The 13295-nt window shown below is 34.5% G+C and overlaps 2 protein-coding genes across 2 annotated transcripts in view; both read right to left on the minus strand.

Moving 5' to 3' along the window:
* The window catches only part of LOC148956557 (phosphatidate cytidylyltransferase, mitochondrial-like), a 16671-nt gene extending 13481 nt beyond the window's left edge, over nt 1–3190 (minus strand). The window contains exon 1 of the mRNA XM_089091218.1: nt 3149–3190. Within this exon, the coding sequence (XP_088947344.1) occupies nt 3149–3190 (42 nt within the window). The remainder of the gene's footprint in view (nt 1–3148) is intronic.
* A 1746-nt stretch (nt 3191–4936) lies between these two features.
* The window catches only part of LOC148956558 (maltase-glucoamylase-like), a 137182-nt gene continuing 128823 nt past the window's right edge, over nt 4937–13295 (minus strand). Inside the window, exons 21-24 of the mRNA XM_089085959.1 lie at nt 12684–12792; nt 9196–9358; nt 7355–7518; nt 4937–5153 (exon numbers count right to left, since the gene is read on the minus strand). Of these exons, the coding sequence (XP_088942085.1) occupies nt 4952–5153; nt 7355–7518; nt 9196–9358; nt 12684–12792 (638 nt within the window). The 3' untranslated portion in view covers nt 4937–4951. The remainder of the gene's footprint in view (nt 5154–7354; nt 7519–9195; nt 9359–12683; nt 12793–13295) is intronic.

The following is a 13295-nucleotide window of genomic DNA, read 5'->3' on the forward strand; positions in this document are numbered from 1 at the left end:
GTCATTTAAACTTATGATCAGCCGATAAAATACCTGTTAAAATTCAAACCCAAAATAATATAATATCTAGTGAACTAGATATTAGAATTTCCAATAAAATGATAAAAAGATAATTTTCAATAAAATGAGCCCTCTCTGACATTTATGCAAGCATCTTTTTCATAAGAACCATATACGCTCAGCAGGACAACACTTACAACGCCTACCACCCGGGCCCTGGGGGGTTGTGTCGACACCAGAGTTTTGTTATCCAATTTTTGAACTATTTAAAAAAAATGGCTATCTCAAAATTTGTATCGAATGGGAAAAAAGGGCGTGGGGGGAGGCTAGTTGCCCTCTAATCTCTTCTATCTTAAAAAGTGAACTAGAACTTTAAATTTTCAATCAAATGAGCCCTCTATGAAGTTTATACGAGCATCCCTTTCATAAGAACTATACATGCCCTCAGGGCATAACTTAGAACGCCTGCCACTGGGCCCAGGGGTTAAAATTGACACCGGAGTTTTTCTTATCTGACCTTGGACTATTTTTAACGAAATGGCTAATTCAAAATTTTCCTCAGATGAGTTTGAAAAAAAAAGTGTGGGGGCGCTAGTTGCCCTCGGATCTCTTTTGAATCTTAAAAATTGAACTCGAACTTTCAATTTCCAATCAAATGAGCCCTCTCTGAGGTTTATATGAGCATCCCTATATACCCCAGGGCATAATTTACAACTTCTGTCCCCGGGTCCTGGGGGTTGTGTCGACTTTAGAGTTATTATTTTATCTGATCTTTGAACTATTTTTAACAAAATAGCCCATACATGCCCTCAGGACATAACTTAGAACACCTTCCCCCGGGTGCTGGTGGGTTGTATTGACACCGGAGTTTTTCTTATCCGACCTTTGAACTATTTTTAATGAAATGGCTATCTCAAAATTTTTATCAGATGGGTTCGGAAAAAAATGGTTTTGGAGGGATATTTGCCCTTGGATCTCTTTTGACATTTAAAAAGTGAACTCGAAATTTCAATTTCCAATCAAATGAGCCCTCTCTGAAGTTTATAGGAGAACTCTTTTGATAAGAACTTTATATGCCTCAGGGTATAACTTACAACGCCTGCCTCCCGGCCCTGCTAGGATTGTGCCGATACCTGAGTTTTGTTATCTGACTTTTGAACTACTTTTAACGAAATGCTATCTCAAAATTTTTATTGGATGCATTTTGGGGGGAAAAGGGGCGTAAGGGGAGGGAATATGTGCCCTATCTGAAGTTTTTACGAGCATCCCTTCCATAAAAACCATATATTTCCCCAGGGCATAACTTACAACGGTTCCCTCGAGTCCTGAGGGATGGTGTTGACCCCGGAGTTTTCGTTATATGAATTTTGAACTATTTTAAACAAATTCCTATCTCAAACTTCGTATCAGATGGGTTTGAAGTAAAAAAGGCGTGTATAGGGGGGGAGCTAGTTGCCCTCCGATCTCTTTAGACTCTTAAAAAGTGAACACGAACTTTCAATTTCCAATCAAATGAGCCGTCTTTGAAGTTTATACGAGCATCATTTCCATAAGAACCATATGTGCCCCCAGGCCATAACTGACAACGCCTGCCCCCGGGCCCTGGGTTTGTGTCAACACCGGAGTTTTTGTTATATGATCTTTGAACTATTTTTAACAAAATGGCTACCTCAAAATTTTTATCTGATGCAATTGCGCAAAAAGAGAGTGGGGGAGGGGACTAATTGTCTTCCGATCTCTTTTGACTCTAAAAGATGAATTAGAAATTTTAATTTCCAATCAAGTGGCCCCCTCTCTGAAGTTTTTACAAGCATCCCTTCTATAAGAACCATAGTTGCCCCCAGGGCATAACTCTCAACGCCTGCCCCCCAAGCAGGGCCAGGGGGCAGGCGTTACACACATATATATATATATATATATATATATATATATATATATATATATATATATATATATAGAGAGAAAGAGAGAGAGAGAGAGAGAGAGAAAAAGAGAGAGAGAGACAGACAGACAGAGAGAGAGAGAGTGAGAGAGAGAAAGAGAGAGAGAGAGAGAGAGAAAGAAAGAGAGAGAGTGAGAAAGAGAGAGAGAGTGAGAAAGAGAGAGAGAGACAGAGAGAGAGAGAGAGAGAGAGAGAGAGAGAGAGAGAGAGAGAGAGAGAGAGAGAGAGAGAGAGAGAGAGAGAGTGATATATATATATATATATATATATATATATATATATATATATATATATATATATATATATATATATATATATATATATATATATATATATATTTTGAAAAATATTTTAAGTTTTCTTAAATGGAAATTCTTAAGAAACATATTTAAAAATTTCTGAGCGTGTTTCAATTCTTGAGATACGCTATTTTGACAGTGTGCATACACATAGCGTCTTTTGGTTTAGCTCAAATTTCCTCTCAATATTGTAAATGGAGTATTGTGGTAGTAGTAGTAGTAGTGGTAACAGTAGTAGTTGTGGTAGCATACCAATATTCCCTTTTTGATCAACCCGTACACACATAACGTGTATGGATTTAGTTAAGTACTCTCCTTAAAATTCTCTGAAAGCCTCACCTAAATTCGCTTTGTCTTTTTGGAAAATAAAGTCCAAACATGCACAACTTTCTCAATAACAAATACTGTATGTAAGTAATGAACGAATTGCCTAACTTCATGCCTTAACCTGAAGACTTTGGGGAGGTTGACATCCCCAAAGACATAATTACTGGACCTTTCAATAATGCTGAACAAGATTTTGATTGGATGTGTTTTATAGAATGGTAGGCTTGGGGGGAGGGGCTGGTTGCCCTCCATTCACTTTTGAATCTTAAAATGGCACTAGATCTTACGACTTCCAATTGAATGAGCCCCATGCAATCCAAAGTTTACACTGACCATCCGTTCCATAAAAACTTTATATGCCCCGGGCATACCTTACAACCCTTGCCCCTGGGCTCTGGAGGGTTGTGTCCACCCTGAAACCTTTGTTATATGCTCTTTGGACTATTGTGGACAAAATGACGCGATGCGAAAACTATCTCACAATTTTAATCGGATGCGTTTGGAAAAAATAGGGTGTCAGGGAGGGTGGGCTAGTCGCACTCCATCTATTTTGACTCTTAAAAGAGAGCAAGAACTATACCTTTCCAATCAAATAAGCTTCATCTAAGTTCACACCTTCCATGAAAAGATTATGCGCCCCCCGGGGCATAACTTACAACCCTGGCCCTCACACTCTGAGGGGTTGTATCAACACCAAAGGCCTTGTTATGTGATCTATTGGACTGCTTTTGAACAAATGGTTATCTCAGTATTTCTATTGGATGCATTTGAAGAAAATAGGCCGTAAGGGGGAGGGGAATTTTTGCCCTCCGATCATTTTGACTCTTAAGAAGGGCATTATAATTTCTGATTTCTGATTCAGTGACCCCCTCCGAAGTTTATAACACCAACCTTTTCATTTAAAATTTATATGTCCCAAGGACATAACTTATAACCCTTGTCCTGAGGGCTGCGGGGGGCGGGGGATCATCTTCAAACACATAATTACTGGACCTTTCAACTATGCTGAACAAAATGGATATCTCAAAATTTTTAGTGGATGTATTTGGGGAAATGATGGGCATGGGGAGGGCAGCTGCCCTCCGATCACTTTGACTCATAAAAAGGACACTGGAACTTCTTGTTACCAGTCCAATAAGCTCCCTCCGAAGCTTATACGATCATCCTTTCTATAAAAACTGTATATGCCTCTAGGGCATAACTGACAACCCTTTCCCTGAGGGCTTTGGGGTGAGGTTTTTAATCCTCAAAGACATAATTTTTGGACCTTTCAACTACGCTAAACAAAATCACAAATTTTTACATCTCAAAAGTTTGACTAGATGTGTTTGTGGAAATGATGGGCCTGGGAGGGGGTGGTTGCACTCTAATCACTTTTTACTATTAAAAAAGCACTAGCCTATTCAATTTCCAATCGAATGAGTGCTTTTCGAGCTTTCTCCGACAGCTCCTTGTATACGAAGTGCCCTGGTAAAAAACGAACAGAAAAAGATGAAATAAATAAATAATATGTTCTGCCCTCATTGCTCTATATTTAGGCATTGTTATTGAGCTGCCAATGAAACACATATAAACTATCACGTCTACGTTAGTAGTTCTTCATTAATACATGATATGCAGTAAAAAATTTTTTCGAAATTTCATCTTTAAAATGCAAAGAAAACTGCTGCCGGAGGAATACTTAGTTTATGCATTTAAATTGTTGGCTATTACGAATTGCTGGCTCGTACATTTAATTCAAGGTCCATGTGCGGCTTTTCCAATAATATTTTGAATACCAATTCAAGAGGAAATAAACAGAAAATGTTAAATTTGAAGTTGATCACTCACTAGATGGTGGTCATACAGGTTTTGACATCATAATACTCTATGTCACAGTTAAGCTCCTAAGGATTTCCCTCGAAAATATCTAGCTTAGAGTTTTGACAATCAGAAGTCATCATATTACTTACAACCCCCATGATCAGAATCAAACTTAACGCCACCCTCAATTGTCACTACCCCAAATCACAAAACCTCCCACCTTTAAAATCTTCACTTACAATCCTGATCACATATTTACTGGATTCAAACAAGCCCCCACGACCAAAACAACTGTTAAATTCTTTTTTACTTGGTAATCTATTGTTTTAAGTATAGAATTGCAAAAATCTATAGTATATCTGGGAGACGTGGAGTACAACATCAGTAGATAAACCTGTTTTGCCTCCAAAGTTATCATAACTTATTTTCTTTTATCATAACTTATAGACGCAAGTTTTTTACACCTGAATAATACCTATTTTACTGAATGTGTTTCCTTAATAACAAGTAACTAAACGAGTACATTAGTTTGAAAGAGACATAAGTCAGAAATTGAACAATACCAGTTATTTAAATAGAACTATATTCTTACTGATCCATCTTCATTTCCGTAAGACGGTGGCTGGTCCCGTCCAAATGTTGGCCATGTCATGAAATCCAGGTTGTGTCTGAATGACAGGTGCATATTTTCCCCTAGACCATAGATGTTTTTTGATGGTAGTAAAGAGGACAGCGACATAAATTTGTCGGCATAGAAAAATCCACCGATTGATGTGTCAAACCTAAGGAAAAATATCGGCAAATATATTACAAAAGAACGTATAATATGGAAAATAAATGAACTCGTAGTCAAGATGTTGGTAGTAACATAGCTTGTTTATATTTACTATGATTCTTCGTGTACATATGAGGATACTTTTTTGACATACAAACATACTCGTTCTAGGGTACTTTGAAGGAAAATTACGAATTTTAGCTTTAAGTGAAATGCAATAATAATATTAGCACCCGAATATCATAGATTTGTTTTCACGACACTGTTTTTCTTTTATTCTGTTTTCTCTTCTTATGCTGTTTATATTTAACTTATTTTGTGTCGAACAAGTAAACAACATGAAAATTCAGGATAAAAACTTTCAGAAAATTTTGCTTAAATATCAAATTTGCATGAGTTTAACAATCACAGTGACATAAATAATTTTTTAGTTCACACTACCTTTTAATTTATAATTAAACTTAAATGAAAATATGTAATAGGCCTAATTGCTAAAACTTATTATTACAGTAAAAACTATTAAATATTTTCATTTAATTTTAGAAAACTGAGTTATTCTTGTGAATATTCAAAATTAGCTAAAACAGTCAGTGGTACCTATATGAATTCTAACTTGATTGGTACTAAATTCAATTGCGCTAAGTATTCATTTCCCATGTTAATGGTAATTGAAACTTCAATTCCATATTACAATAAACGGTTATTTCATCCCTAGAAATTAACGTCCCTAACAAGGCTGATTTATTGAAACAAACTTAATATGAATCCTTAGTCAAACCTATAAAATGTAGGGTGGGTCAATTTTTTAAAACGAGCTTATATTATTATATTGTAACCAACAGAAATATATTCGTAATGAATACATAAATCTATTTTCAATAACGCTCTGATGGTCAAAATTTTTCTAAAGAATAGCATTTTTGACTGTTTTCCGAGTTTTTCTTGTGAAAATTTACAGACTAGGACTAAGCTTCACGGTCAACCATCCAAAATTACAGCATGAGTCTCTATGGAGAAAATAAGATAAAAACGTAAGTATGCATAGTTAAAGGACAATTAGAAGGCATCAGGTTAAATAATATGAAAATAGCAAATTTAGTGGAAGGGCAAAAATACGCTCAGAAATAACGATATTTTGTATTATTGTGACAATTGGTATATGAAAAGAAGGATAGGATAGAAACAAGTTTTTGAATCATAAAATGTGTTCCTTATTTTGTAGTTGAGGCTTGAAAGAAGCCAGGTTTACGTTCCTTGAGCATTGCTAAGTGTTACAGCAGACTTTGGTTGGGTTAGCATTCAAACCATGTAAAAATATTTAAGATAGTATGTCCTAGCAAAGACTTTTCAAAGAAAATGAAACAATAATTGAAATGTGGAAAATGAAGGAACAAACCCAACCAAAGTGACTAACAGTAAATGGTAACAATTTCTGACCAATGGGGGAGTGTTTTGTTATTGAAAGTCTAAATTTTCAATATATTATTCCAAGATTTATTTTTAGTTATGGACATCAGACAGTTTTTCATGACATAGATTTTTAAACTCCATTTCAAATTACAAACTGTAGATTTTGGTAAAGTACGAGCGGACACAAGTCTTTTCGTACTCATGGATGAAATATACACACTTTTCTAAAAAAAACCCATCAAATTCATTAATCTGGGCAGAAGTACATGCTTTCCAAAACAAAAACCAGAGAGGTTAGACCATTGCCATTTTCATTAACTAAAATTGGCAGAATAGAAAAAAAAAACTGGACAAAACCAAAAGGCTCACTAACAACACAATCACAAAAGTTGGCATCGATTTTTCTCATCAGTCCACTAGGCCAAAATCAGCAAAAAATACTTTAGACAAGCTCACAATAATATTTTGTGAAATGGGACAAAATTTGCTAATAGTCTAATTGGCTTCTAAACAAACTATTTCTCATTCTTTCGCAAATAATTTTTTTCTCATGTTTCGGTATTGACAGTTACTTTTAGAAAATGTTTCTGTGGCTGTAAAAAGTCGAATGGCAATCAAAATACAGTTAATCTAACAGAAAAAAGCAATAAGTAGACTTCGTCATATTGACTTCTGTAAGAATCAAATTTTCGTGACAAAATTACAGTTTCCTTGAACAAAAGAGTTTGGAAGAAAAGCCGAGATATATTTAGTCCATACTAATACTTGACGGAAATATCAATATGCAGAAAGACTCACAACGTGGCACCGGTTGACTTTCGCTTGATTGAAAAATGGAAAGCTTCACCAGTTATCTGACTTCCAAGTGCGAATACATATTCAGTTTTTGTCATGTCGAACTCTCCATTTGGGAGATTCAATTCAATTGGCGGAACGAAACGATTGACGTTAGGAATTTCAAACTGAAACATGAAACATCAAGATGTAACAAACAATTTGAGCATTCTAAAACGTAAAAATAAGTTTATTTTATTCATCCAAATATATGGAAACACAATTGAAAAATTTCTCTACACACGCGTAAAGCTCACAAACATAAAAAGTTTGTAGGCTACAACCTGACATCACATTACCTCCCAGGGTCATATTTAAAACTTACTAATCTTCAATCGTAAGTCTTGTTCATTTCTTTACATTTTCTCTAGTATTTTGGCCCCTCTTTCAAAAGGAACGTTTTTTAGGCAAGCATACAACCATTTGTCTTTGATTGTAAGGCTGAGTGGTCATCTTATCATTATCAATTACGTATACATCCATGCATCGTTTTACTGGGCCGAAACCACACTTATACAGATATTGTTTTCCATCTGGTTAAATTGTCCCTAAAATTTTGGAAAAAAAAAGAAATAAAAATGTTGGTTCAATTTAAGAAAAAAAGAATTTTTAAAACAGAAGAGGGGTAGAACTGAATGAAAAGGAGAAAAGAAAGACTATGAAGTTGAATTATGAGAGGGGAAAGGGATTATGATCTGGACACGGTTCAAGTCGCGAATGCATCGTAAAAGAAACATCTGGTTCTAAAAGCACTAAAATCAAGAATAGCAGTAAAAGCAAGAAAACTAGAAGGTACTAATAGTCGAACAGCTGAGTTAGAGCCACTAGATGATACATATTAAACAGATATTCTTAGCCTTGGATTTGATATTTTAAAATTAGTTCTGAAATGAGTTCCTGAAATAATTCATTAGCTAAAACAAATGTTGATAGTGAAAAAACTGAGATATTAGAAAGATCTTTCGATGCACAACTCAAAACTATAAACTATTATTAAACTAAGTTGAACACAATGTTTTGGCTATGATTATTCAACTACTTTTAAACTTTATTGGAAATATTATTTTTTGAATATTATCATTCTCATGTCTTCGGTCTGTGTTCCGAGCATTTTGTCCTCCCTAAGAGAGGCGAGTTGGTAATAACGACCACTGGAGAGATATTTCCTAACAGAAGAGGCACATTTCAAAACAGAAAAGCTATTTTTAATCTATTGAAAAAATGTTTTGTATCAGGGAGGATTAGCTAAGCTCTAACAATTTTAGCTAATGGGTTGTTAAATATCAAGTATAAGTGAAATTTTTAACCATTTGATTATTAAAAACGGAATCGAACAATATAATAATAAAAGTATTGCTGTAAATTAAAGCGTAGGTGAAATGAAAAATGAAAAAATGGAAAGAACTGCGTGTCTTTGCTAACTAAGGGAAGAAGCGATACAATTTCTATGAGAACAAAGGTGCTGTTTATAAGAGTTGTTGCTTATTATAAATGCTATGTCACATTAAAGCCTTCTCAGTAGAAAAGACAATTAGAAACGATAATGCTAATTAAAAGAAGAGAAAACTGTCGGAAAAATTGGGATTAGTCGAGTTTGAATACTGACCCTTTAAAAAGACCTTTAAGCAAAAATAATCCCCAAAGTTATCATAATAAAATTTTTACATTATGAAATAATGTCATATTACGATATTAACTTAAATATTAAACTTTCATTGTTGAATGCATTGGTTACCTACTAAACAAGAACGTAAAATAGAACGTAACTGTAAAAAAATATTCTAATTAAAAAATATCAGCCTTACGTTGAAACGAAGAGATTTGTTATCCAAATACCAAACATTGAAATAAATTTCATTGAAATCACCACCATGAATGGTGTAATCTATATTTTTGGTAACGTGAACTCGGTATCCTCTTCCATCTGGCAATTCAGTAGCTCCCTCCGGACCAATAACATACAAATGTCTAGAAAACAAAAAAGGGTATTTTCTGTTAAAAAAAAAAAACAACAACTAATGCTCTTTTAAAAGGTAAGGCATATTCTTTTCACTAAGATATGTGTGGATGTGTTTTTATGGAAATAAAACTGTTTGGGATTTTCTCAAATAGATTTCCTAGCCTTCGTGGGTGTGTGATGTCTGAAACTTAAATTTGAGATGTTCAGTTTGCTATTTTGGGCTTTATTGAACTAGGTTTCTTAGCCCTTCGTAGGTGTGTGTTTACTTATACTTATAAATACGGATGTTCAGTTTGATATTTCATGTTTGACTTGTATGAAACTTATGATTTGGGATGTTTAGTTTGCTTATTTGGGCTTTTCTGAGCTAGGTTTCTTAAGTTTACGTAGGAGTGTTGGTGTCTGATACTTATGATTTGGAGTGTTTACTTTGCTATTTCGGCTATTTTTTTTAGCTAGGTTTCTTAACCTTTCGTAGGTGTATGTTGTCTGATACCTATCATTTGGGATTTTTGGTTTGGTATTTCACGGTCGGACTTGTCTGAAACGTAAGATTTGGGATTTTTAGTTTGCAATTGGAATTTTTGAACGGGGGGATTTTTGGGGGGATTTTTTCCTCGGGGAATTTTCTGGGGGGATTTTCTGAGGATGGAATTTTCGGGGAAAATACACCAAAAACCTGCATTGACTGTAAAATTAATTGTGATTTGATTATCATTATTACTCAATGTCAAAATTGAAGAACAAATGAACAAAATAAGGTTCGATTAGCTCTTCAATGCGAAAATAGAAGACAAATCAAAAAGTTCGTGGTAACGAACTTTAAGTAAGGAGCGACGCAGCTCAATAATAGCTGAAACTCTAAAAACGTAAGCTTGATTTCAATAGATATATCAAAAGAATCTGCTTATTATGCTGATTCCAAATATATAAAATTCATTAAATTTAGCAAAACCACCCCATCTGATTCAGCGTATCCGAGAGCCCTAATGTAAAAGTTCCAAGCTCCCATCTGCTAAAATGTTGAATTTTGTATTTTTTTTTTGCCAGAAGAAAGATTATGGATGCGTGTTTTTTTTTCTCAGGGTGATCATATCCAATCATTAGACCCAAGGTGTCGAGAAAGGGCTCATTTGAACGGAAATTAAAAGTTCTAGAGCTCTTTTTAATTGACCAAAAAGACTCAATGGCAGCTAGCCCCCTCCCACACCTCTTTTACTCCCCAAATCATCTGATTAAAATTTTGAGACAGACATTTTGTTCAGCATTGTTGAAAAGTCTAAAACTATGTCTTTGGAGATACATTGGCCCCTCCAGCCCCTGGGGATAGGTCTTTAAGTTATAAAATTTGCTCATTGTTTATGTATAGTATTTGTTACTGGGAAGTATATTTTTTGGGAGGGAAGGGGATTTTGTGCTTGGGATTGGTTTCCTTGGAGATAATTTTCCATGTGGAGGGCAATTTTCCGGGGTTGAACTTTCACTGGTGGGATTTGACAGAATTCCTATACGAAATTCTTTTTATATGTCTTATTTTTTCTTTGCCTACTCAGTTTTACACGTAGAGATGTCCCGCGGGAACTATCAGGGGAAAATTTTCAGCGTTTCTGGATTTCCACTAAATTACTTCCAGGAAGGGGGGATTTTGGGAGTAATAAAAAAAACAATTAGAACTTAAATTCTTTTTCAAATTAAAGCATGCTAAGGAGAATTTTTCAGACTGAAGTTTCTGCATAAATTTTACGGAAGGGGAGTTTTCAGCGAAGATGGAATTGTCTAGAAGGAGTTTTACAGGGGATGTACTTTACGTGGAAGGAACTTTCCACGGAGGAGTTTTCCGAGAGGGGAGGAAATTCTTCAATCTGGGGGAGCCAGATTTACTGGCATTATTTGAAAAACGATCAGAAATTATAAAAAAAACTCAGATCTATCAACTGAAAGTAAGGAGCAGTATTAAAATTCAAAACGACAGAAATTTATTCCGTATATGAAGGAGTTGCCCCCTCCTCAATACCTTGCTCTTTACGCTGAAGTTTGACTGTTTGTCCCATTTTCTTACGAACGACTCCTGCAACGCAAGGGCCGTTTAGTTAGAATTGGAAGCTTTTTTAAAAGTGCCAAAAACTTTAGCGTAAAAAGTAAGGTATTGAGGAGGGGGGCAATCCATTCATATACGGAATAATTTCTGTTCGTTTTGATTTTTAATGTTGCTCCTTACTTTCAGTTGAAAAAACTTGCTTTTTTATGTAATTTCTGATGAATAAACGAATCAACGATGAGTTAAGAGATTGAGAATAGGATTAGCTGACAAGACGTGACTTCTAGACAATTTGACATTTGCGTCAATATTCTGATCAGCAACAAAGTTCTTAAAAAAACTTCCTCAATATCTTTTCTGACTTTGATAACACTAATGTCACGCTTATTCAAGTTTTGTATGTTTTTATTTTATTTTTGTTTAAGCAAATATTTCTACTCAGTAACATTACAGAAGAATACACTTAAGCACAATCAAAATCGTAATATTTATAAGATCTGATTACTGCAATTTTTTGACAGTTTTTTTTCCATCTGTTTGAAAGTTTATTTTTTAGTTATAAGTTTGTATACAAAGTTATGCAATATAATTCTGTTATTTAATAGCAGGACATCTTGGCGTTAATTTACGATAATTTAGGTGAGAGGGGCTTATTGTCAAAATCAAGGGGGAGAAGCAAATTTCTCTATTTTTTCAATATTTTTTAGTGTTTTTTCAATATTTTTTAATATATCTAAATACCTCAAAAAAGGAATTTTTCGATTAAAACACCCTCCAAAAACGTATTTTAAAAATCTAAAGGGGAGAGGAGGGCAAACAAATTTAAGAGCAAATGCCTCTTCCCCTGACTTGACACCACTGGTGGGGTATCGGGAGGTATCTGTAGTTCATACTTCAGGGATTCTGGATACATATATTTTTCAAGCATAGATCTAGATCCAAATTTGGTTCAAAGACAAGGCCCAAATTTAGCTTTATTGAACATTTAAGATTTACAAGTAGCTAAGGGAGGATATTAATAGCTTTCTGGGACCTGATTTGGGCCGTGTCGAGCCATCATAAGCTTCACTTACCTAGGAACAGGACTTCACGAGATGTTAATCTTCCTTACTATTACCGTTTCATGTAAAAAAAAAAACTATAAAAAAACATAATATTAAGGATAAATGTTCCAAAAAAAGAAGAGAAAAAACATTTGACTACTTGATATCCTCCCTTGAAAATATAAACTGATATTAACTATGACTTGCTCATTAAGTTTGAGATCTCGATTATAGTATACTTTTTTGTCTTACCTGTTTTCCTGAGCCAGTCTACATGATGGAGTGAAAGAATTGTCATCCTCCCAAATACAGCTCGCTTTCTCACATTCCGGTTGAGGGATGGTCCCATCATCATTTCGAACTATAAATAAATAAACCCTCCTAAAAATTATTCCAGTTATTTATTTAAGGGTCCTTTAGGGATGATTTTTACTCTTTCTTCTTTTGTTTTGTTTTCTTTTTTTAAAGATAGATAAAAAAGTGAAGATAGAAAAAAAGACTCAATAACCTGATGTTTTAATGCAATAATTTAACTTAGCTAAATACTCTAAAAAAAACTAAATAAAGAACTATCAGGCGAGATTTTCAGTGGGTTTCTATGGTGCCTTTGGAGGCAATCGAAACAAGATTTAAAGGAATATTGGTATCCTTTTATGGTGATGCTGAGATCGCCTTCAAAATTTTAAATGTTAGCTCAAACATTTGGCTGAAAATACTGTATTTGGATTGTAATAAAGCATAGTTGGTAGATTTTTCTCAAAAATGGGATTATGATTTTTTCAGAAAATTGGAATAATACCATTTTCCGTGCCAAAGCGATTAAAATAGGCCACGACTTTTGGAAAATTAATTCCCTCTCCCAAT

The sequence above is a fragment of the Artemia sp. Qi Xiang Cuo genome, chromosome 1 (assembly GCF_049724085.1).
Source record: "Artemia sp. Qi Xiang Cuo chromosome 1, ASM4972408v1, whole genome shotgun sequence".
NCBI lineage: Eukaryota > Metazoa > Arthropoda > Branchiopoda > Anostraca > Artemiidae > Artemia > Artemia sp. Qi Xiang Cuo.